Source organism: Brachyistius frenatus, unplaced genomic scaffold (assembly GCF_029030835.1).
Source record: "Brachyistius frenatus isolate BFR_SWC_R1_liver_20210118 unplaced genomic scaffold, ASM2903083v1 Contig_28, whole genome shotgun sequence".
Lineage (NCBI taxonomy): Eukaryota > Metazoa > Chordata > Actinopteri > Embiotocidae > Brachyistius > Brachyistius frenatus.
In genome coordinates, this window is record NW_027210627.1 from 871,720 (window position 1) to 897,518 (window position 25,799).

Genomic DNA, 25,799 nt, shown 5'->3' on the forward strand with positions numbered 1-25,799 from the left:
CCTGGGCATGGGGCACTCATGAAACCAATCAGAAAAGTCTCTGATATCAAGGCACTAAACAGCCTGTTAGTGGTAGAGATCCAGAAAGAAGTTAAAAAGAGATGTAAAACTATTTTGAGATCGGTTTTGGTAAATAAAACCACAAAAATGTCTTCTTATGGATATCAAGACTACAAAAAGTGTAAATTATGAGACCTTAAACGTTAACTGAAGGGGTTTACTTGTTTAACTGAATAATATAAGATTTTTTTTTTTGACTGTTCTGAGATGATCTTTCATGTTAGTTTTTACTCTGTTTTACTGTGTTGCATTAAATTGCACAGCGGATTATATTTCAGTCTCTGATGGTATATCTATATTTGCTTTGAAATTTGAATGTGTCTCTTCAGCCAGACTGAGGGACATCTCCATATTTGAAACCACACCCGAGTCACTGTTCCCCTGAAAAGTTGTAAAAGTTGGGGGAGTTTTATTTTGTACTACGGTGGCGCGGCTCAGCCTGTTGATACGCAGCGACTTTAGCAGGAGGGGCTGAAGGGAGCGTGCAGAGACGGCGCGGGAGCCACGCACGGTGCGCTTGTTGACATGTTCGATGGTGAGGCGGCACCGCAGCACCTGGACAAACACCTCCCTGAACTGCCTGGAGGAGACGTTGTAGAGGAAAGGGTTGAGGACGGAACTGAGGTAGAAGAAAGTGTCGGCCACAGGGTGGAGGGTGACGTAGCTCAGGAAGTAAGAAGTAGTCCAGCGGGACTTGGGTATGGCGGCCATCATTAGGCGCCGAATCTGGTTGGGAAGCCAGCACACCATCAAGGATCCCACAATGAGACCTGGGGAAATGCAAGAACCACAAAAAAATAAAACATAAAAAAGAACACCAATAGAAAAAAAACACAAAGACATTGAAAGCAAAGGAATCATTTTACATTACATTACATTTCATTTAGCTGACGCTTTTATCCAAAGCGACTTACAATAAGTGCATTTCAACCGTGAGGGTACAAAACACAGAACGACAAGAATCAAGAAAATACAATTTCTTCAAGAAAGCCAAACTACAAAGTTCTATCAGTAAGTGTCATTTTAAGCGCTGCTAAAGTTCTACTGTTCAAGGTGAAGTCTGAAGAGGTGTGTTTTTAGTTTGCGGCGGAAGATGTAACAGAGTTTCCTGCTGTCCTGATGTCGTTGGGGAGCTCGTTCCACCATTTAGGAGCCGGGACATCAAACAGTCGTGATTTTGTAGAGTGTTTAGCTCGCAGCGAGGGAGCGACAAGCCGATTGGTGGAAGCGGAGCGGTGAGGGAGCGGGCCGGGGGCGTAGGGTCGGACCATGTCCTGGATGTAGACTGGACCCGATCTGTTCGCAGCACGGTACGCAAATACCAATGATTTGAAATGGATGCGGGCGGCTACTGGTCACCAGTGAAGGGAGTGGAGGAGTGGAGTAGGGGGAAGTTTGAGGAAGAGGTGGAAACATTCCTGTGGCAACCCCTAAGAAGAAGCTAAAAGTTAGAAAATAAGACTGATATTACTCTGTTTCACATAAGGCTACAGCCTACAGCTTAACTTAACAGAAGAAGTGAAAACAGAAGGAACATGTTGGACTTTTTTTTTGTTTAATCTACATGAAAACAACCAAAGCGGACTACTTTTTTGAAGCGGCGCAGTGACTTCTGGGAGTCTTTTGGCTCGGCAGTAGAGCCCAGCTAGCTGTAATACCACGTGTCATTTTTATATGGATTTAACAAACCAAGTGCATACCATGTTAATTAGCATAGCATGTTAATTCATTAATGCACCTCAGTATTGCAGGTAGCCACATTTGTGTGCTCCTTTTTCTGGTCTTTATGCTAAGCTAACGGTAGCGTCACATTTACCGGACAGATATAGGGATGGTATCGAACTAATTCCACCAAAAAAAATTAATGAATTGATGTTAACCTAAATTTTAGTGGAGTTCCAGCTATGTTGTTGTTTTGTCTAAAAAAAAAAAGAATGCTCTGAATTCAGATTCATGACAGTAACCTTTGCAGTTGGCGTGTGCAGTATACGTGTGGTGTTTTGAGGCTCAACGTGAACTCAGCTGGTAGTAAATGTCGTACAGTTCTGCTTTTGTCACATCATCTACTGATATCTGAAAGTGGAAGTTGGCTGCCGAGTTCTGCTTGGCTCTCAACCCAGCATTACTGAACATACTTTATCAAATCCTATTCTAGGCTTTAGTTCTCAAAGGTGTTTCATCCTCCTGGCCTAATTCTTTTTTTTTTTTTTTTTTACTGTGGGAGCTCTATGATACACACTGACAGCGTCACCTTTTGCCTTTATGGGGAAAAAACGTGTTTCATACTGGCCAATGCTTCATGTCCGATCCGATTTTTTTTCCATACCGCAGTGCTCTCAGGAAACGTCCAAACATTACTCAGCGTCTGCACCTTCAGGAACACATTATTTACCGGTTACTCACCAAAGTGAAAATGAGTGCACTGACCTCCAGGACACAGAACGGCCAGCTGCCTGCTCAACAGTTGTGTAATGTGAAAGTATATTTGTTCAAGTATTGAGTTCGCCGCTACAGTTCAGAGGGAAACAATGTCCTCTTTGACAGCTTTAGTAACTGATTATTCACTATAACATTAAACATTATATGATGCAGAGTCATACATTCAACTACCAAACAGTCTGTACAAGTAGAGATGACATGATTAATTGATAAGCAACTGTTTAGATCATTTATTAATCCAAATGTGTTGATTTGAACAGTCAATTTGAGTTCTTGCACTGCTTGAATGCTTCAGTACATTTTTCTAATTATACGTACGTTCTTTTTACTTATCTAACATTTTCAAAGCAGGAGTTCGTATCAGTGTAGTATTTTTTACCAGGGATGGATCATGGTTTTCAAATACTCATAAAAAAATAAAATGGTTGATGGTACTATTGTTTTGTCGTATTTCCTTTGTTTTAACCAGCGCCTCGTTTCAAAGCATTGCTACTGCCTGAAGGTGGCGGTTTGCAAATCGCCATGAAACAACAAAAAGAGGAGAAAAGCAACGTGTCGTTACCAGACTAAAGTAAAATGTGAGATTATATGTTGCAGCGCTAACAGCAGAAACTTCAAAAAGTCCTGCGTGGAAGAGACTAAATGAGGTGCAGCGCCAACTCTGCCAGGTAAAGCCAGCTTGTCATACGTCTACCACAGCCATGCAGTAATTTACACCGAGCAGACGGTCCATCCACAGGTCAACAATCAATGGCTACCTTTGTCACCATACAAAGTAAGTTTGATGTTACATGTGCTGAGCAAATGACAAGCAAATGACAAACATGCTCCTCATCAGCTTTGTTGAAGGGAAAGGTTTATTAGATTTTGATGGTATTCATTGAGCCCAAGATTACAGCATAAATAACCCAGGACTGCTGTGCACTTGTATTTTAAACAATCCAACTTTCTACACAACCAGCAAAACAGCTCACAGTATGTGCTCATATTGTGAGTATGTCTTGTACTCTGAGTGCAGCTCAACTCTGACGGAGGACTGGCGCTGCTCTGTTGTCGTGCTGCTCCTGTGATGAGTTTCAGTCACGTTTTTCAGCCATGCGTCTCACGTGAGCTTCCTCTTTCCTCTGCACAGCCTCCAATTTCTACCACTCATTTTTCACAACTCACTTCAGCCTCATGACAGGTCTAAACATGTGCAAACACAGCATCGCTCCATCTCCCTGCCGATGTGACGCGAGCCTACACGCTGTTCGGAAAGAACAACCCTCAGAGCGATGCTTGCTGCTGCCTAGCGGGGTCGCGGGCCTCATCACAGGGTTGCTTTTGGCCAAATGTCTTTTAAGCAACGCAAACAAGAGGTAAAGAAAGAGTCTGATGGAGGAGCAGCACTCTGAATCAGGTTTGCCTTTAGCATATCAGCATGTGGTTCTGCATGGTTGTACCCATTTGGACAAAAACAGAAATTGAAATGGCTTGAATTAATTTCTGTGTTTTGACATTAAAACAGCAAAAGTCAGACAAATTGTACAGTGTGCAAAATATTTCAAACCAGTCTGATAACTTTGCCAACAACACAGACTATCAACCCACAATAACATAATCACACACTGAAAAAACAAACCTCTTTTCATGCTTTAAGATGAAAGGTGCAAATACTTAAATGCATAGTAATGTTCATCAAACCCAGGTGTACCATGTCGACTCAAAATCAGTACCATGAAATGTCACTGATCATAACTCCGGCTCAGAATGGACAGACCTTCATCGCTGTTAAAGACAGATTCAAGTCAAAGTTTGTGAGAACAATAAAGACAGAGAGACAAATGATTGAGAGAAAGCACAAAGACGGACAAAGTGTGTGAAAATAGAGATGAACACAAAGGGAATACAAATGCTCTCTGGAAGACTGGAGAGAAAGAGAATAGAAAAGAGTGAAGAGCATGTTCAAGATTTACTTTAGAGAATGTTTCATTAGTTCCTGACGGTCTGAAAGACATAAACTTCTGAGATAATTAAAGGTGTCAAAACGTCTCTAAATTTATTCTCTGCTTGACCTTTTCAGAAACACACAAACACACACTGGTTGCCAAGTTTATAGCCCAAGAAGCAATTTCTTTGACAGGTGACAACTCCACCATTATTTTAAGCTACGGGGGTAACGGCCTCATAGCTGGGATTTGTCAAAATCTTATCCCATCCTGTAGTTTGATTGAAAACACTCCGCCAAGCATCACTTTCCCGATTTCTCTGAATACTATAATGGAAAATAACAGTCTAACCGGATTCAGAGTACATGATTCTTTTCATTAAAAGCATTCCGTGTTCTTTTGGATTTTAAGGGATATTTTAAGCTGGAGCTGAATCCTGCGGCAACGAGGAATCAGCATCAAACTATTATTGAACAACTTATCAAAATTCAAACCCCGTCGCCGAGAAAGACATCAAGTTCTATTAGATTCACTCTGTCATGTTCTGCCTGTAATAGTTGTGTTTGCTGAGGAAAATAACATGTTCCCAATTTTTAACTAATCATTCATACCCTAAAAAAATCTAACTATGAAAGAAGCTGTTCAAACATGCTGTCACTTCAAATCACTCTTTAGACGGCACTGACAAAAGCTGGAATAATGACACATCATCACACCGTGTTTCAGCTTTTAAAAAAGTTACAGAATGGACAAAAGGGGAAAGCTATAATTTTTGGCAACTTACATTTTGTCCCTGCATCTGTTCTGGTACAATGTGCCAGGATGATGCAGTTTGTGCTCAGAGGGAGGCACCATCATTAAAGGCTGAAGGTTTAAAACCATAAACTCTATGTAAAAAGTGGACGTAGCTTCCAGGTCTGAAATTTTATTTTATAACATTTCTGGCAGTCCATCTGAAAATAAGCCCGAAAAATAAGCCTTAAAAAAACGATGTTTTTGACATTCGACGAGAATTCGTCCCCCGAGGGTCAGACTGTCAACACCGAGTTCGATTGTGACGTTCTGAGGCGTCTGAGGGAAAACGTTCACCATAAAATCCTAAACTGTGGCATGATGGAGTTTGGATTCAATGCACCTACTCACAATGTTTCTTGCCAATAACAGCGCAATCGTCGCTCCCCACCATCTCTACTCATTAAATTTGGTTCTCTTCGACTTCTTTCTGTTCCCCAAAAATGTAACACAAAATTTCCTGTCACCTCACTGCTCAAGTTTCAAGTCCATTGTGAAGTAAAAAAAAATGACCACATACCAGTGGTGACAAAAACGCGCTTAACACAGCTCCACATATTAATTAATAGACGTAACTTGGAACACTTATTAACGAAAGTTAAGGTTTTCCCTGCTGTGTGCAGAGCTTCGTTTGTGCGCAACACTCTTGTAACTTTTTAATCGTACCTCATAGAGGTTAAGGACACCGTCAGTATGATGCAGAGAGCATTTCTGTTCACTGCCCTCCTGCTCTTTGTGTTCACCAACTCTTGTTTTAATGCAACCCAATTCACAATACTCTTGTTCTCATTTACATATTTTTCTGTTTCTGTCAAACAACTCAAATTAATATGAAACTATGACCCATAAACACTAAACTACAACAGTCATTACCAAGCTGCTGTACTGCTAATAAAATCCTTATTAAATAATTGTGATGTCATGAAAATCATCCTTAAAACAGATTAATGACAGCAGCTCTGTTGTATATTTGTTTCTGCATGCAGTTAAAATTGAACAATGACAGAGAAAGTTAAGGCGACTTAAAATAAAAACAATTAAATCATCATTTTGCAGAAGCTCAGTTTTCTCCACACACCGCATTTAAATAGAGCTGGCATTTCATAGCACAAATCTGGAGGCTATTCTGTTCTGTTTTGGGGTGGGAATTAAATGCTGTTTTGACTGGGAGCTAAACATGAGAAGAAAAAAAAAAATACATTCACAAATTTAACCAGTTAAAAGTTTTGGAGATTTTCTGCCAACTAGCAAGGCTCGTTTTCCAACCGGGGAAAGCAGGAAACTGCCCGGGGCCACAAACCCTCTGGGTCTCCAAAGGCCCCAGGTTCACTGTGTGGCAAATAGTTTGTGATAAATTGGCTTGGAGTCTCCAACATTACAAAACTGGTTCCTAATTGGTTGGTTTTGTTAACACTCTAAAACCCAACGATATTGGACTTACAGAGAAAATGAGAAAATCCGTACATTACAACCCAGAAAATATTCAGAAATCGACATTTCAAGCAAAAGCACTATTCTATTTGAAGACACCCCCCACATCCGTAACTGCTGCACATACATGCACACAGAGAGACTTACTCTGTAAACTTGTGCTCAACAAATGCCATCAAACTTCAAAAACCCTTGCCTTGACAAATTGGATGAGAAGCAGAAGTCACTGATTTGTTGATCTGTGGATGGACGTCGGATGTGCAATGCTGCGGGATATGCTAGCTTTACCTGGCACCGTACCTCGTTTTCATTTTCACTTTTTGACAGCGGAAGTCGTCTTTACAGCTTTCTGTTGTTTGTAGTGTAGCATCTAATGTCACATCTTGCTAGTTTGGCGCGGTTTGCAGCCAGAAGTGACCATATTTGGATGAGCTGGGAGGTAGTGAGCAGTGGATCTGACCGATCTGATTGGAAACCTGACGATACTACGTCCGTCCCACCGATAGCAGAAACCTGACTGCACCACAGGCCTGTCAATCAAACAGACACGCCCTCAAAAACATGTCTTTTTGAGGCTTATTTACTAATTAATGAGGGATTATTTTCAGATGGACCTCCAGAAAACTAAAAAGAAGGAGCGACTTTATCTAACAACACCAGAATGACTAGTGGAAAAGATTTACTGGCTTCGTATTCTATGAGACCAGTTGAATGGGAGTCTATGGAGGTGGAGGCTTTTTGAAGCCAACCTCTAGTGGCGATCGGTGGTATTGCAGCTTAAGGCACTTTTACATACAGTCTGTTTTTACCGGAGCGGAAACATGTTCTTTTTCTTCTTCTGTATTTTAATGGTGGTTGCAAAACAGTTTTTGGGTGCATTACTGCCACTTTCTGGCGTTAGTAACACATAATTACCAGGCGCTGGTGAAAACAAGGGAAATAAGACAAGATAGTCGCATAAACTATTTGCATTTTTAAGTTTTAATGATGACAAATCTTTTGCCGTTTATTTTAAAAATTACAGGTAATATCAGCAATGTTACAGATTTCTGCCTCAATCTTGGAAAAATACAAATTGTTTTAGTACTATGTTTCCTCAATGGGTCCTTCTATGTGCTAACTGTTAACTCATCCCCTATAGTAAACAAAGCACACAGATTGATTAACCATATAGTCGCATAAACAATTATATTTAATATTTTAATGACCATTCGAAATCTTGGCTGTTTTGTTTGAAAAATTACAAAAATATCAGCAATGTTGTAGATACATTTTCTGCCTCAATCTTGGAAAAAAGCAAATACTTGAAGTTATATTGTATCCCGAGTGGGTCTTTCTTGATTCAGCTTTTAAAAACTCCAGTTTTCTACTCTTTAAGGCCAGCTGACGAAGACTTGTCATCCATTATCCTGCCATCCTTATAAATGATACTAACTGTCCAAAGGTATTATCAATATCACACACTCTACTGATCCAGTTTCAGTAAAACTTGCAGAGATGATGAATTGTGGTAGTTTATTCTGAAGTTTAAGAACTTATAAAGTTCACGGTTTTAATATGCTACTAAAAATGTCACTTGGGAGGAACGATGCTGCTTCTTACTGATTAGCCAACAAGGCTGGCTGGTGGTCATACGAGCAGCAGATCGTGTGCAGTATCTCTCGCAGATTTTTTATTTTTTTTTCCTCTCAATTCTACCTGTCATGTCGGCTCGTTGATCACAGTCTAGGCGTTCGTCTGGAAAATTGCCACGGAGTCAGCCGAGATCAGTAATGTCCCCGCAGAGAAGTTTATATGCAGCTGAAGTTGTGAAAGTATGCGTGTTCAATCATGCGTGTGCGAGCGCTCACATGTTGTTAATGAATCTTTATTAATATTATTATAATGCCACTCTTGTCATGCTGAATGTGCCTTCCTCTAAACTGCAATCTAAGCAGACAGTGTCATCAGTGATGCCTTCCAACTCACTGACACGCACATTCAAAACACACACACACACACACACACACACACACACACACACACACACACACACACACACACACACACACACACACACACACACACACACACACACACACTGTCTCCCTGTCTCACTGTCTCCCTGTCTCCCTGCCAAGGGCAAAATATAACTATCTACTAATTAGAAAGCAATTAAACTCGATTATTGGAACAATTAATTGTCTGTTTTTGCTGTAATTGGAGTTTGTTTGATTGAGCCTCTCTTTACCTTGGTGCAGTGAACAGTAGCGCAGAACGGGTGGAATTCAGTCACTGCTTCAAGTAAACATGATTTACACTTTTAAGACGTGCTGAAAGGAAGAAACCAGACTGAAGGCTTTAAAACATTTAAGCCCATGAAATTTGGTGAAGCGCTTTTGCTTCAAAAAGGTTTATTTTGTTCCTTTCTTAAAGCTGTAGTCCTCTAGTCTGGTAATACCACGTTCCATTGGGGGTCGTTTCCAGTTGTTGCTGAGCATAGACTTTGGGGTTATTTTTAAACTATTGGAGCAGCCTTTTACCAGTCGGCATTGACCACCATATGATGTAGGTTTGTGCGGCAACCAACAGTGACGTCACATAATGGTTTGTGAACAGCCATTATGAAGACTCGAGTTCAGATATTGGCCGTCACCATCTTGCTAATTGTGAGCAGTTTGGAGCCAGAAGTATATTTGGACGAGCTGGTATGATTGGAAACCTGGCGATACTACGTCCCGCCCACCGATAGCCGTAACATGACTGCACCACAGGCAAATGTTTTGACTTTGAATTTAATGGGAGAAGTTGAATGGGAGTCTATTGAGCCTGAGGCTTTTTGGTGCCAACCTCTAGTGGCCCTCTTTGGTATTGCAGCTTAAGAAACTTTTGCATCTGGCTCATTTTTCAGACCAAGACAAGCAGATATACAGTCTACAGTTGTGCACAAAACTCACCAGGCTGTAAACTACAGAGACCATTGCCCAATGTGAGTGCAACATCATGTCAGTAAATGAACATTGCAGAAATTTTTTAAAGTTTTAAGCATTGTTCTTGCTTCAGCTTCAACTCCTCGATATTTGCTAGCATTGCTACAACTGTTCGTATCGCTTCATCTAACTCTACCACCTGGCATAGTTGGAACTACATTTAACAACAATTGACTTCAATTTGATCGCACTTAGCCACTCCCGCTGGTTACTCATACAACCGGCCATCAATACGTCATCGAGAGTAAGCTCTCATTACCACGCCCCTCTCTTGGGGAAAACAATCCCACTTAACGCATAGACGTCGACGGTGACCGAAAAGCCTTTCGTCCACACTGAGTTGCTGTTTGGGTAGTTGCGTCTACAAAACTGTCAAATAAGCTGATTTCTGATTGGTTCCTCTATCACGAACTAAAAAAAAAAAATCCTGATAGAGGGGCTTTATGGCTCCAAGCTATACGAAGGAAAGACAACGGGACGAGTATTAATGTAGCTCAGCCAGTTGTCAGAGCACAATATTTGTAATTTGCTCATCTGGAGACTCAACGAGGTAAACATAGATGTCCTGAAATGTTTCAGGGCATCATAGAAAAAGAAGCCACAGTGAAGTAATATTTCAACAGCTACAGGCTAACATCTCCAACTCCTCAGCAAAGTAACCAACTTTGCTGTTTCGTGCCATTACTACTGGCATGAAATCACATTGCTACTAATATTAACTGACTTATTTATTGAACCAAAGTGAGTTTGGTGGCTGCACTGTGAAAAGGTACAACAGCAGCAGCTCAAGGAGTGTTTGCAGACTGGTATCAATCAACACCTTCCACCAGTAACCAAACAAACCAGGACTGACAAATAAACTTCCAAGTTAGAGGAAATACTTGAAAGATGGTCCTGAGTCAAATGCACGACTTTTAATATACGTGCATTTTTCAATTCGTGAGCATTAATTCAAAAAATGACAGCAAAGATGAGGCCTGAGTGAGAGCAATGGTCCCTGAATGAACTTCTTTTCCAGGAAAAAGAGACGCTAAACTAAACTTGTAACAAACAAACAAGAAAGCAATTAACACCAACTAATAATACCATCTCAAAGAGCCGATGATCAGACCACAAACATAACTAATAGCTATTTAATGACATTAATTCACAATTTTGAGTTTCCTGTACCTTGAAGCTGCTTTTAGTCCCTGCTCTGGGCTGGGATAAGGTCTGCCAAATGACTACAACAGTATCTCCACCGTGGTAGAAATCATGTCACCTGTTTTAAAATGCTGCCCGGGAATCAGGCTGTGCAGATTCACGTTCAGACCGAAGAGACAGACCATCAAAACGACTCTGAATAGGTAAATCTCTGTTGCTGAGGAGTCTGGGCCAAAGCACTGTAATCAACTGAATATTTAACAGCACAGCATAGCAGAGGCTCTTTGAAAACTTTGCAGCTGATTTGACTCTTTCATTTGGCACTTTTGGAGGCAGGCTGTCTGCTCCAGAAAATACCACACACCTGCATTACTAAAGGCTGCACAAACCTGCACATGAATGTTCAGTGGGCCTTTTATAAATACAAAATATCTTTCATAACTCAGGGAGGAACTTATCAACACATCATTGATGCCCCTCATTTCCATGATTGGAAACGGCTCCGTAGACCATAACAGAATAATCAGGAGAAGTGAAATATTTCCTCCAGTATTTACGGCTACTGCATGACTGAAGAGGACTGAATCGCGTCGGTGGCTGCCACTTGATTGCTTATTGATTTAAAATATATGTCAAATCTATACAATTATCAAAATGAAATGTGTTAATAAAGGAGAGGATACGTGTGTGGTGACATTATTTAGACTTAAATGATGAGAGAAAAGTTATGCAGTGAGCTTCAGCTGTTTGTTGTATGATTCTGGACCTGATGTCACCTCCAGGAGCTGTTTACAGTATTGCTGCGTTCAAATGGGGTCGTATTTACCGTCTACACGAGAAGAGTCCATATGAACGGCCTCTCGTGGTATTCACGACGGCAAAACTTGAATTTTTCTATAAGCCCAGAGTTCACGAGTTGTGACGTGTTTGCTGACGTTTACAGAAACGTCAGAGGCCATGAAAGTACATTTTTCGTTGGATGTTAAGATAATATATTGTAATTCTAGTCATGTGGAGTTTGTCTTCATAACTTAGATAATAGTCTACGTCTGAGGAAAATGTTGAGATGAACGGGACAAAGGACGCCTGGTTGCTGAAACCACAGCCCGCACTGTGACCACACCCACCTGTCACTCAAACCAGCCTCGCCCTTAATTATGCTTTAAGCTTTAATACAAATTACATTCACCCCATACGGTTGTCATGCATGGGGAAAATAGCTCTGGAGACCAATTTCAAAAAAACAAATTCCAGGCTGCAAACCTTTTCTATTATTATCTGCTGTCAATACACCCATGGTCTGAAACACACACACACACACACACACACACACACACACACACACACACACACACACACACACACACACACACACACACACGCCAGAGAACTATCCCTACATCACACAAGCATCTCTTTGTCGTATAAGCATTAGTACAACTGGAAATGTGATGAGGATAAGGAAAAACGCTCAGTGGGGGGAAAAAGATAATAGCCTCGATAAATGATTAAACAAGTGCAGAGAGTTTAAAAGGAGAAGTTGAAAATTAACATCAACTGATAAGCACTAAAAGGAAGAGGGGAATAAATTGTGTTTTACTTTAGTTTTATCAACTTGTTGGTGGTAAGAGGAGAAAATAATCTTGATTTGTATTTGAAACCAAAAGATGAGATATTAAAGGAAAAGTGTAAAGCTTTAAATTTACTTTTACACGTACATTAAATTGTAATTCTTTATAATTATTTTGCCTTTTTGATATTATTAAAAAAATTTGGCTCACACATGATTCTACATAATAAACTGCACATGCCATGAGAGTTTATGAATGTAAAACCACAAACCCCCTCTACCCTGTTGAAGGAAATAAAAATAAAGGATAAAATCAATGTCAAGCAGAACACTGAGTTCAGTAAGTAATCCAGGCACCGTTTCATTGATCTGCTTAGATTTTCTCTTCAGACATTGGATAAAGTTGCACCGCAATTATATAATAAGCAACCTGTGATGACAGCAAACATGATCAAAGCCTGTGACAGCGGGTACAAATATCCCTTCAACCCACAAACTATCAAAAGAGAGAAGACTGAGGCACTGTGGATGATTTACGCCCACAAAGGGCTTTTTGTAGATTGGAATTTTTGGCGTATCAATTGCATAATAATGAGTTTTTGAATTGCCAGATGGGTGGGTTTAGCCAGCCGCCCAACTCAGATAGTGCCATTCAAACATCAATCATTAAAAAAAAAACATCCCTAATTGCAAATTGTTCCCATAATTCTTGAGGTTTTCTGGCATTAATCGCGTCGTCCCTCATGGCAAACACCCATCTAAGACGTACAAGGTTGAATTAAGACAAGAAGAGTGATTGCAAATAGTTTTTTTTAAAAAGGTCAATTAAGGTTTTTGTTTTTTTCTTCTCTCTAACATCAACATTAAATTCATTACATCTTATCCTCGAAGACTCTCTCAGACTGGGAAAATCTAAAGTCATTTATGAGTCTGTCAGGCAGTTATTTCTTCCCTCAATGCAAATGGGGAGAGAAGTGCCTGTTAGTGATGTTGGCCTGAAACACGGGAGGAGTGTGGAGGAATTAATTTGAAGGCTAACAGGAGATCCTCAGTCATTAAATCACTTGTGAGTCACTGAGGAGTATTATTCATAATGGAACTTATTTAATCATTTTAGAAGAGACTTTCTTCACCGAGACATGGGTGTCTGTTGATAGATAATCCGGCTGTACAGATTTATGCTTGTTATCTTGGGAAAACTTTTTTTTTTTTTTTTTTTTTTTAAGTAATATGAACAGATGTTCCAGAGCAAGGATAATACAAACCATTTTCCTCATGTGTTTAAAGTTAGCACTTAATGCATATTTTACTACTGTGTAGATTTTTGTTTTATTACGTTCATGTCGGGTTAAACAATTTGGGGTATTTGCTTAATGTTACAAAGTTAAACGTCATTGCCGAAAAAAAAATTCAATGGCCATCAGTAATCAAATGTTTAAGACAAGTGAAGAGTTGTAACCAAAAAGCAGGCACGTGGTTTTTGTTTACCCGCATACAGAGCGAGACACAAACCCACAAAGGAGATGTAGAGAGAGCACCGGGAAAACACTATTCTTCACGTGTTAAATTATCACTTATTAAATTATCGCCATGATATAATTAGAGCCTGCACTGGTCCTCTGCTGTGATTATATCACACACGTGTTATCACAGATCTTTTTCCTCGTCTGTTTTCCTAGAAAATAGGCGTTGGGTCTTTTCTCTCGATGACCCGCAGCAGAAGCGAGGCATCTCACTTCGCTGCGTGGCTGCTCTAACTTGTAAACAAGACTTTTCAGACCTGGAAACTACGTCCAATTTTACATACAGTCTATAGATTATTAACTCCTCAACGAGATCCTCCCATACTTTGTTTTCATTTTTTTTTTTTTCATCTTTTTTTTTATGTATAATTTACAGGTGATAAATGACATTAAACGATTGCTGACTAATTCATGATTGAGGACTAATTACATTATGTAATTTCAGGAATGTATGTTTTCAATACTTCTTAAACTGTTTTCACCAACCAAACAAACCAACAACATCACTTCTTAGTCCAAATGCGGCAGCAGCCCGAGACAAGTCGAAGATGTCAGGAAATGGTTGAGAGTGGACTCAACACCTGCAGGAAGCACTGACACTTCACTATATTTGATTACTTTCCATGAAATTCAGTCAAAAGAGTGACGCATCGAATGTGCTAATAACACCAAATCCCTAATTACCACATCTCACACAAGCCAGCATCAATCACACTAATGCTGAAGAGGATTCCAGGCTGAAGCAGATGTTAGTTTTAGCGTGATTAAATGGAGGTTTCATAACAATACTAAATGTATTGGCTGAGCAAAGTAACAAAGATCCAGCTGAATCCACCATCTCACTTTCCTCATCATTCAGTAGGACAAAAAAACCCGGCAACGTCTGACTTTTAAAAAGACCTTTTTAAAAACTGTTAACTCATCCCCTTTAGTGAACAAAGCACACAGATGAATTAACCATATAGTTGCATAAACAATTCAATTTTACATTTTAATGTCAATTTGAAATCTTGGCTGCTTTGTTTTAAAAAATTACAAAAAATAACAGCAATGTTGTAGATTAATTTTCTGCCTCAATCTTGGAAAAATGCAAATACTTTAAGTTATATTGTATCCCCAGTGGGTCCTTCTTGATTCAGATTTTAAACTCTCCAGTTTTCTACTTTTTAAGGGTTAGGGTTAATTACCAGGCGCTGGTGAAAATAAAGGAAATAAGACAAGCTAGTTTTAATGATGACTAATCTTTTGCTGTTCGTTTTAAAAATTACAAGGAATATCAGCAATGTTGTAGATTAATTTTCTGCTTTCATCTACTTTTTATCTAACTTTTATCAGAATACACTGATGAAAGATGACATATATGCCGTATACTCAAGTATGTGTAGATAACTGTGGGCTAGCAGCACCGTCATTCATCATGTAGACGTCGCTGCAACACAAGAACAATTACGACAAATGGGAAAATGTGTCCCTTAGCAAAAATGGCATGTTGGCGTGATTCATCAGTCAACCTGCAGGGCACATCCGCCACTCTCATCTCCTGCTTTTTAATTGCTTTCAAACAGGGAATGTGTTAAAACATGCCACTTTGTTTTGATTGAAGCAAAGCTCCTTCAAGCGCTGCCTCCCACAGGACATTAAAAAGCTTCTCCAAACCCACCTCCTCACTCTTTTGCCTGCAGTCTCACCCTCAGCAACATCCGACACCACAAAGGCCTCTCCTTATGAAAGAAAGCAATTTTTCAAGAGTGCAGATTCCTAAATAGAGGAATGCCTACAATGTTCAAATCGGGATTTAAAGACTTCAAATGTGGCTTTAATTGTTGTAAAAAAAATTAAAAAAAATGCATATTGTGTTAGTAATGCATTATTCTCATGCCCACCTGCATACATTCAATGTCAACTGATCTAATAGTTGTTGATCGTTGTTGTTTTAGCTTCAAAACATCATCATTTTTATTTACCTCGTTTAAAATTTTAAAGCTGCATTCATATTTTTACATTACCAGTGGATCAAATGATGTGTACTATAAACGAGCTCACTCATGGTAAAAAAAACAACAACAACAACATATACATCACCCACAGTTTCCCTGAAGTCTATGCAGCATTTTAGCCTCTTTTAGCTCATTGTTATGGTTTTCACTTTTCAACCTCAGATCAATCTTGTTCAAAGCAACGGGCAGCTTTTCACGAGAAAAGCTCTGATTAATAGAATTTAAAATGTTCTTTCTTTCATTATTTTTTGTGCCCAAACTTAATTAAATCTGTGTAAGATAACTTGTTTGCATCTTGCGCAAATTCGGAGACCAAATAAATCAATTAATACTGTTTGACGTGTCTAGTCTGCAAGAGTTTTTGTTTAATAAGCACACAAAAAACTTCCCAAATGTGGTTTTAGTGACATTTACAAAAATTGCATTTTATGTTTTTTTTTTAATTTATTTTTTTAAGCTTGACTCTACTTACTTTTATATTAGACTAAGATCACCACACATCTTCCACACATCACTCAGTCCCAGAAATCCATGTCAGGTCTTGACATGCACATCGTACAGTATGGTGTTGTAAAGCAGAAAGTAAATACAGTATAACCTGAGAAATCCCTTCAGAGCGCTGACACAACATGAAGCAGCACAGTCGCCCTCTCAGCCATCTGCAGGATTGTCTCCCTGGTGGCTCGCTGAGTGCATCTGTCACTCGGAGGAAGGTTTGCCTTTAGCCGTGCTGGCTGCCGAAGGGGCCACGAGGACTCTGGAGCTTATTACTAAACTATGCAGTTGTCACTCAGTGCAGAGACGACGAGGGAGGGTTCGAGAGGAGGAACGGTGAGACGCATTCATCGACCTGCCGAGGGAGCCTCCACAAATCCTCCCCAAGGTTTATTTTATATTTGATGGTGAAAGGGTTTGAAAGAGGCCACCCAAGCAGTATAAACAAGCCGACGGGGAGTCAGAATCTCTAGTCAAACACAATAAATAACCCCCATCGATTCGGGGGAAAGAGGTTCATGGGTGGCAATTGGGCTGTCACTGCACTTCATGAGCTATGGCCCTATCGCAGCGGAGCGGTGGAGAGTGGCTGATGGGACCAGGTAAGACAATGCAAGGCCAAGAATTTGACTGTGATTGATTTCAAGAGGCAGTTTCATAATTGTAATTGTCAATTTTGCTTTTAATGAATTACACCTCCTTTCTTCTAATGATAATTTTAGATATCCTCGAAAGACATTGAAGTCTGTGCCATTGATTTTTCACAATGATTTTTCTGAGTATGAATGATGAGCGATGAGCCCCGTCTGCAGCTGATTCACGTTACAAAAGGGCTTAGTAATCCAGGAACTCACCTTTTCCTCATGTCTTGCATGTCTGAGATGTGATGCATTCATGCAACATAAACAACAGTACCTCTGAATAAGAATAACACTTCATTGGCTGCCAAGTCTTAAAGCTGGCAGAATATTCAATTACTTATTGTTAATCATTTCTGCAACATCCTTTGGTTTTAACAACATATTGAAGGAAGAAAAAAAAAATGCCATTAGTGCGAAAAAAATACACTCATTCTTTAACAGACAACAAGAGACATTGTTGGACAGTCACATTACATTACATTTCATTTCATTTAGCTGATGCTTTTATCCAAAGCGACTTACAATAAGTGCATTTCAACCGTGAAGGTACAAAACCCAGAACAACAGGAATCAAGAAAATACAATTTCTTCAAGAAAGCCAAACTACAAAGTGCTATCAGTAAGTGCCATTTTAAGTGCTACTAAAGTTCTACTATTCAAAGTGAAGTCTGAAGAGGTGTGTTTTTAGTTTGCGGCGGAAGATGTACAGAGTTTCTGCTGTCCTGATGTCGGTGGGGAGCTCGTTCCACCATTTAGGAGCCGGGACATCAAACAGTCGTGATTTTGCAGAGTGTTTAGCTCAGTGAGGGAGCAACAAGCCGATTGGTGGAAGCGGAGCGGGAGGGAGCGGGCTGGGATGTAAGGTTGGATCATGTCCTGGATGTAGACTGGACCCGATCTGTTCGCAGCACGGTACGCAAGTACCAATGTCTTAAAACGGATGCGGGCAGCTACTGGTAACCAGTGAAGGGAGCGGAGGAGCGGAGTAGTCACTCAACATGATCGAAGGCCAAAAGAAAAGAATAGGCCAAGAAAAACGGAGGCATCTCACAATTCGTTAGACGTTATTTGTGAAACTAACACATTATGCACTGTGGCTAGCTAACACACAATTTCCCCAGTTAAGACCCACTGTCCATAATCTAAATATAACATTTTTAACATGGACCTTCTGGATGTTACAGTCCCTGCAACTTTGCACCTGTTTTATACTATTATTTTTGACATAAAACGATTTCCTTCTACCTCAGCTGACCATTTCCGAGTTTGGATCTGTGGTAAGCAACATATGGGTGAAAATGATTAAATCTACAGTTGGAACAGAACTGCAGAAACATGTATTTACCAGCAATCAACTGGGCTTCAAACATTTGAACCTTTTAATAATTTTTCTCAGGTGGACACTACAGATGAAACTCGCCACTACAAATGCAACACAGAAGCCTGTTGATAGATTCCTGATGATACAAAATGTGCTTGTTCCCTCATGATGTACACTCGGCAGATACAGTACATCAGTATGAACATCACATCCACTGCCTCAACAATTCTCTTATTTAAATGCCCTTCATTCAGGGATAAAGAGCTGATGTTCTGCATCACACCAGCCTGAAGGTACATTTATTCCCATTAGAAAGGTGCAGGTCATACAGCAGCATCTGACTACTCAACAGTGACAACGCAGATGAAAACACACGATTATCACTGCACACATCTGGAAGAAAAAGTTTGGAAGAAAAACAACAGCACTCCCAGCTCTCTTATTTCTCTCATCTCCGAGCATCTCTCCTTTTTGCATCCATTCAGCCTCTCTGCGCGATCCCATCAGCAACGACCCGCAAAGTTCAAAGGTCACAGGCCAAAAGCCGAAGGCAGCAAAACAGAATTAATATTCATTTCACAAATTCTGTCTCCCAGTGACTGAAAAAACTATCTAAAGCAATTAACCTTCTGTCCCGGACGTGATGTGTTTCAACTTAACAAGGATGTTCTCTGCTTTTAATTACTCTCCAGAGTCGCAGAGCCCAGCAAGGATTAAAAGTTATTTCAAGGTAAAGTGGAGCGCTGCCACTCGAGAGATAACCGAACATCAGTATCTACAAGAGGGACGACTGGCTTTCTGGGCGCGCACCGGAGTGGAACTCAATACAATCTGCAGCCGCTTCTCAATAACAATACAATTCATATTCAAATTCAGACTCAGATCACTCTTGCAGACGAGTGGGCCGGCAGTCAATAAGGATGTGAGTAAATACTGTTGATGCAAGCAGACTGTGTCATGACCTCAAAGCAATATTAAGGAAAATGTAATATTCCACCGCGAGGAAGACGGAGCCCAGTTGACAGCGTCTTGCTGCTTGAATTGTTCACGGCGCCTCAGCTGTTATGAATTCTGAAGTAGAGACGATACCAAGTGAAGTGATAGGAATCTAATCGTGATGTTCCAGGGAAATTTAAATGAATAATTCTGATTAAAAAATGTCCTAATAATTTTGCAAAATATTTGAAATTTGGGTGCAACAAAGGTAGAAATCTAGCTTCTAGAAATCTAGAAATCTAACCATCAGAAAAACACACTCCTGTGCTCATCAATATTTATACATACATCAATATTCTAGTCTGTTGGTCATAAGTGGCGGAGGCTGTGCTACGAACATCCAACACAATTCCTACTGAGATTAAGTAAAAGTAAACCGTTTGGATGAAAGAACACAGACGTCACCTGATTAAAATCAGTCAAGACTGTCGGGTTTTAGTCTCGGACATCTTTTTCCAAAAACCATACTTTTTATTTATGGACTCTATAACCACTTTTCAAGATATTTGAAACTTAATAAGGAATTATTTTTCTGCAAATTCAAACGCAACAAATTAAAATGACCGCATATGAGTTAGCGTCAGCATCGCTTGAAGGTAGAAGCTTCCAATAAACAGAGCAGAAAACTGTAATAAAGTCCCAACAACGGGCTTAATACATATTGATATTGTTTAGATTGTGATGCCAACAGGTTTTTCTTCCAAACAATACTGAGTAAGTAGATCCAGTCAATTACGCAGTCCTCTAATGCTGCACTATCGCTGCAGGATTTCTTATTCTATGATTCGGAAATGCAAAGTGTGACTTTATTTTCAGAGAATAAATGCAACAACTCAGCTGATGCACATTACAAAGCATCTGAAGCATGAAAAAGTGAGGAGTGTTTTTCAGACAGAATCATGCAGTATGTGAGAGCCATAGCTGGAGTTATTATTATTATTATTATTATTATTATTAATAATGCTGAAGAAAATGTAACAACAGGATGATTCTGAGCACGTCGAGGAGTTACAAGCTTCTTTTTTTTCCTTGATTTCTAAACACAGTTATGGATGTGTAATCAAAGATGTGATGTACTAGTGTAAATTAGACTGAATCTAAAAATATGTGATCATATTTGACCAAGTGAGGTCTCAGTGAAGGAGTGTTATTCTAGAAACAAATTGCATCAATCAGCGCGACAGGTTTTAAAGCACCCTAATTGCCTCCATCAGCTGTATGTCACAGCTGCTGCACGATAACTGCCTTCCCATTGTTTTCACATCCCACAGTATCTCTGCCTCAGTTTCTCCCTCTCCACCCTCCCTTCAAGTCTCACAGTTGTAAATCTTCTACTTTCTTCAACTCTAAAGTTTTAGAAATTATTGGACAGAAACTCAAAAAAAAAAAAAAAAAAAAAGCAATTACACACAAATCCGTGTCTCCTTGACTTTGCAGCTCCATTAGCAAACAGCTATGTTATAAAATCAATACCCTGAAAAATTTGAGACTGGCATCTAAAAGGACGTAATGAATTCCTGCGCTGCGATTATTCAAACTGATCCAACATGACATCATGGATGACTGTATTCAAACAAAGGATGGTGTGTGTTCGTGAAAAAAAATTAATTCCACAAAATACAGTAAACATGTGACACCGCAACAGATTCATGCTTCCGAACTAGAACACAATGTCAATCAAAGTGACTCGTTTGCATTTTACTCCTCCGTATTGAAAGGAAAATTCTGCGCTACAATATTTACAAAAACTAGGCTTCTTAAAAACATCGCTTTTTGATACATTTATAGGCTCCTTTAAGTGAAAAATTAAAGCTGCATTATTTGATTTTTTTTTTTTTTGCTACTGGGGGGCAGTCTAACAGGCTGTATAAAGTTTTTAGTAGTGTTAGAAAACACAGAGCGACATTAATATTTACTTGTAGTCATGTCAAGTTTTATTATTAGTTCTCTTGTTTTAACTTTTAAGGGGCCTTCTCCATCTCCACAGAAAAAAATATGTGGCTCTTTAGCTGCTAAATAAACAGCTATGTTTACTAGCTAGTCACTAATTCTGTTTGTTGGTGGGTGGCGGCGTACGGCAGGTTTCTTGGGGGGGGTTTGTGCTGAAAACAGCTGCAGCAGGCAGCTGGAAACAGAGGAGATTGATGGGACCAGTGAGAGTGAAACAAACCAGCAAAACCAAAACAATGAGCTCAAAGACTCTAAAATGCTCCAAAGAACTGAATATGTAGGGTGGTTGGGTAATAATCATCCTTTGAACCTTTGTTAATATAAACAAATATTGATTAATGCAGCTTCAAAGTTGGTACATATTGTATAAACAAGGGAAAGAATCACCTTCTTAATCTCTGCTAAGAAAATGTCTTGAGTAATAAAAGAGTTCAGCGTTTTACAGTGAATAAAAGTTTCATTTAACAGTTTCTTTCACCAGTGTGTCTGGGATTTAGTTCATGTGTGTCCTGTTTCCTGTCAGTGTGCTGTGTATTTATGTGCTCACCGCCCGTGACCGGTATGCTGTATGACTGAGGGACTCGGGGAGTTTGTCTGCTCTATGTGTCGGTGTGTCTCGTATCTATTTTCATTTCAGCCAGCCTGCGGTGGAGCGTATCAACATCTGTTAACATCTCTGAGTCCTCTCCCTTCTCATGTCCAGTGTTAGCTGATATCCAGCAGAGCAGGACGAAGTTCCTGTCCACCCCGGCGCTCCGCAGCCCGATTCTTCTGAAAATCTTGTTATTAAAATTTTATCTGAGTTGGCCAACTATTGACATTTTTGGCACCGGACTGCCCTGGAAGAAGAATGTGAGGTTTCTTTCTCTCGTTTTTAATCCTCGTGAGCATTTCATGCCAGTATTTTGTTTTGGGAGGAGTCATTTTACCTTTGAATGGACGACGTGGAAGAAGTGAACATGTCTCCATGTACACAGGTTTAAAAAAAAAAAATCATGCAAAATAAACAAGCAATAGTTACTATTGCAGATGATTCAGCTGCACTGTTTCTTTAGATCAAAGCCACTTCCTTAACAGAACCAGTTTGTTTTTGTGTGAAATCAATCATCTGAACGGTCATGACATTGGATTTAGTCTAGTCTTTATCACTTCCACTCGTGACACGAAGTCAAAGTGGTGCTTTCATTGCTGGTGTAAACAGATGAAGAGGCATGTCGACACATCCCACGAAGCGATGGCAACATACAACACCAGAGAAAGTGGCCAGAAAATATCACTTCCTAACATTTCTGTTAACATTTTCCAGAGCTTTAGATCCCAGAGATGTTAAACCTCAGGCAGAATACAAGCAGACACAAACAGAACAGTTGGTAGAGGAAGGTGTCTTTTTAAGATATCAAACCAAGTACTTACCAAGAAAAATGATAGTCTGCTTCCTGGCTGTCTTGACCCTTGAACTTTCGTGCTTGGGCGCCTTTTGAGTTTCATCAATCGCTCTATCCGTTGAACCGAAAGATTTCCGCAAGACCAGGATCATGGCCCGGCACATGAAGGCCACGCAGATCAACACGATCATGTAGACGATGAAGGCCACGAAGATGCTGACCCTGTACATCACCCAGCGCTCCCTCAGATTGGTGCAGAAGGTCAGATTCTGGGCCGGCGTGTCCGCCCGGAAGGGAATGTGTCCCTGCGTTCCCGTGGCGATCAGCAAAGGCAGGGCCACGAGCACGGACACCAGCCAGGCGAAGGCGATGAGGGCAGAGGTACGTTTTCCACCCAGGGCTTTGTAGCGAAAAGGGTGGCAGATGGCGACGTAGCGCTCAAAGCTGAGCGTGGCTACGTTGAGGATGGTGGCGTAGCTGCAGGCCTCAAACAAGAAGTTGTAGATCTTGCAGGAAGCGTTGCCCGACGCAGACGTGAAGGGGAACCAGATGGCGCAGTACAGCTCCACCGGCATGCCGATGAGGAGCACCAGCAGGTCCGAGCACGCCAGGCTGACCATGTGGTCGGTGACGTTCTTCTGCAGGTAGCCGTTACGCTTCAGCACCTGCGTGACTCTGATCGTGACTGAATTACCCACGATACCCGTCACCAGGATGAAGCTGTAGAAGATCGTCAGGAAGATCTTGACGGGGTAATTGGGTTCAAGTTTACTCCAGTCTTTCTCCTCTATGTCCACTTCCTCACTCATGCTGACAGAGTGGTGAGCTGAGATTTTCCTGGTATTGATTATCTTATCAGCTCTGCAGGGCGCAGTCTCTGTGATTAGAGCAAAGATCCAGAGGTGAGAGGTTTTCCAAGAAAGCAGGTTTAACGGAAAACCTTTCTTTGTCAGGAATTATTCCTGATTCTTCAAGGAGATGATCCCAGTGGGTGGGAGACTCAGATCACAACAGGTACACTATAACACCAAGTAGGAAGTACAAGGACTCCTCTGCACCTTCTAAAAATACTCACTGGCTTAACAACTCAACAAGTCCAGTGTGTCCCCAAGCCTGGTCTATCTTTTCCCAGTCCGGATGATCGTGTGGGATCCCCACAGATCTCACAAGTCGTTTTATGGAGTCGAGTGGTTTCGTCTCAGTCTGAGAGACGTGTTACCCAACATTCAACTCAACACAAAGTTTCCTCCTCCCTCCCACGAGGGCAGGGCGGTTAAACATTAAACATTACCAACGGCAGTGTAAGCAATGAGGCCTGGTTTCATTTGTTATCATCGGTAGTGATGTGCCTCCCTTATAAACATCTGGTTTTATTCCCAGTTTTAGTAGGAATTAGAAGCATGGTTACAAAGGTGCAAAAAAATACTCAAAACCAAACTGTTTAAGATTTACAGCCTTGTACTTTTCTTTGGAGATCGTATTAAAGATCAAAATCGACACTTAAAGACCCTGAAAGTGACCAAGACCTTAAACATGACTGAGTATGTGCACTTACAAGGTAAATAAAGAAGTGAAAACTTCTAAAGTGGATGTTGATTTCTGATTAAAACAAGGAAAGAGGCAGGGACGTTTTTCAAACAGGAACCAGGCTGACATAAACCAGACGTAGCTGCGTACGTGAGTTTGACATATTTTTCACCGAGTTCACCAACAGGCCTGCCAGAGATACAGCGTTCTTGTGAGGAAAATTTGTCTAAGAGGAATTTCCTTTATTTTAAAGATATTCAGTGAGTGATGTTCGGTCATTCCTTTTCTTTTAATTCTATGAAAGCTTGACTGAATTAAACCTAAAAGCATCTGTCATCCATCAAAGGAACGTCAACAGGCAGATTCCTTCAACAGAACAGACAAGTTGAAACTGATTAGATAAAAGCTTTGAGGATCCTCTCACTGTGATTGAATATTGTCAGACACCGTCAATTAAACCACCGGGCTCCGCCTGGCGTCACAACGTCAGCCAGATGTTAACCGTCAAAAGTGAGGGAAGTAAAATCAAGGTTGATTTTTCATTATGATGTTGAAGCCTCTTAATTTAGAGCTTAAATTATCTGCTATTGTGCTCAGACGCCTGTTTGTAATTACACAGCATGAGACCATACGTTTGTTAAACCTCGATGGTAAAGTACTCGTGTTTAAGAGATTGCACGAAACTCTCTGTGGCTTTAAGATAAAGTCACTATGAACCGTGTCACAATGCTAGAAATGATCAACACCTGTTCGATGTTAAAGGTCCGACATTTTACACATTTCTGGTGTTTTATTTGCAGTCCTGATATCCATAAAGAGATATGTTTGTGGTTTTAGGTATAACTTTTTTTTTTTTTTTTTAAATCACCTCAATATCCTTATCATCCCACAAGCTTGTCTCTGGAGCTCTACATATAACATTAGCCTGAGTTTGCGACATCACAAACTCACAGAAGTCCAAACAGCTCGTCCAAATGACACTGCTACTGAAAAAGGTCTGTGTGCTTTTCCAAGTGGACTTAGCGATTTGGCACTTTCACGGCATTTATGCGGCACATACACCTGCTTTTTAATCAAATAAGAAATGGAAATGTTTATTTATACACTATGGGACCTTTAAAGGATATTAGCCAAAGTAAAACGGCTGACAAAAATGATAAAGGTTTAATTACGGCATAAATATTTCTATGATGTAACCACTTATGGTTAAGACAAATAAGGCAAACATGTAGCCTCCAAAAAGTTGGTCCTTTTATTTATACACAGTAAAAACTGCTGCTTTCTGTATATTATTATCAGCATTTCTTGTCTTCTCATAATATATATGAAATTCTTTCTTTATTTTGGTTCGCATTAGTCTCTAATTCATTTTTACTATCCTTCATTTCGTCATTCGTTTGCGAATTACCCCTTAAAATCAAAAAGGCCTCGCGACCCCTCCCCATTTTGGTTGGGAACTGATGGAATAAGTTTGAATTATTTTGAATATATTAATATAAGTCATCATTCAAAGTATTCGTTATGTAAAATATTTTGTTGTTCGAATTTGGCAAATAATTCAACAGAAGTAAAAATTCGAAAATTAGATGAACTCAAAACCATTTAAGAAATTATGGGAAATTGACAAACTGA

At 40.1% G+C, this 25,799-nt stretch overlaps 1 protein-coding gene across 1 annotated transcript; it reads right to left on the reverse strand.

The window, feature by feature from the left end:
* Nucleotides 1-272: 272 nt before the first annotated feature.
* On the reverse strand, nucleotides 273-23,826 carry gpr39 (G protein-coupled receptor 39). Its single transcript, XM_069698714.1, has 2 exons — nucleotides 22,669-23,826; nucleotides 273-830 (listed from the first exon to the last, which is right to left on the reverse strand). Exons 1-2 carry the CDS (start codon nucleotides 23,447-23,449, stop codon nucleotides 328-330), a joined length of 1,284 nt encoding a protein of 427 aa, XP_069554815.1. The 5' UTR covers nucleotides 23,450-23,826; the 3' UTR covers nucleotides 273-327.
* Nucleotides 23,827-25,799: the final 1,973 nt, after the last annotated feature.

Excerpts from the sequence above, each read along its gene's own strand:
- gpr39 (XM_069698714.1), bottom strand. The coding sequence starts at position 23,449 with ATGAGTGAGGAAGTGGACATAGAGGAGAAAGACTGGAGTAAACTTGAA. Across the intron at positions 831-22,668 it reads GCAGACTATCATTTTTCTTG|GTCTCATTGTGGGATCCTTG; the intron begins GTAAGTACTTGG and ends GCATTTCCCCAG.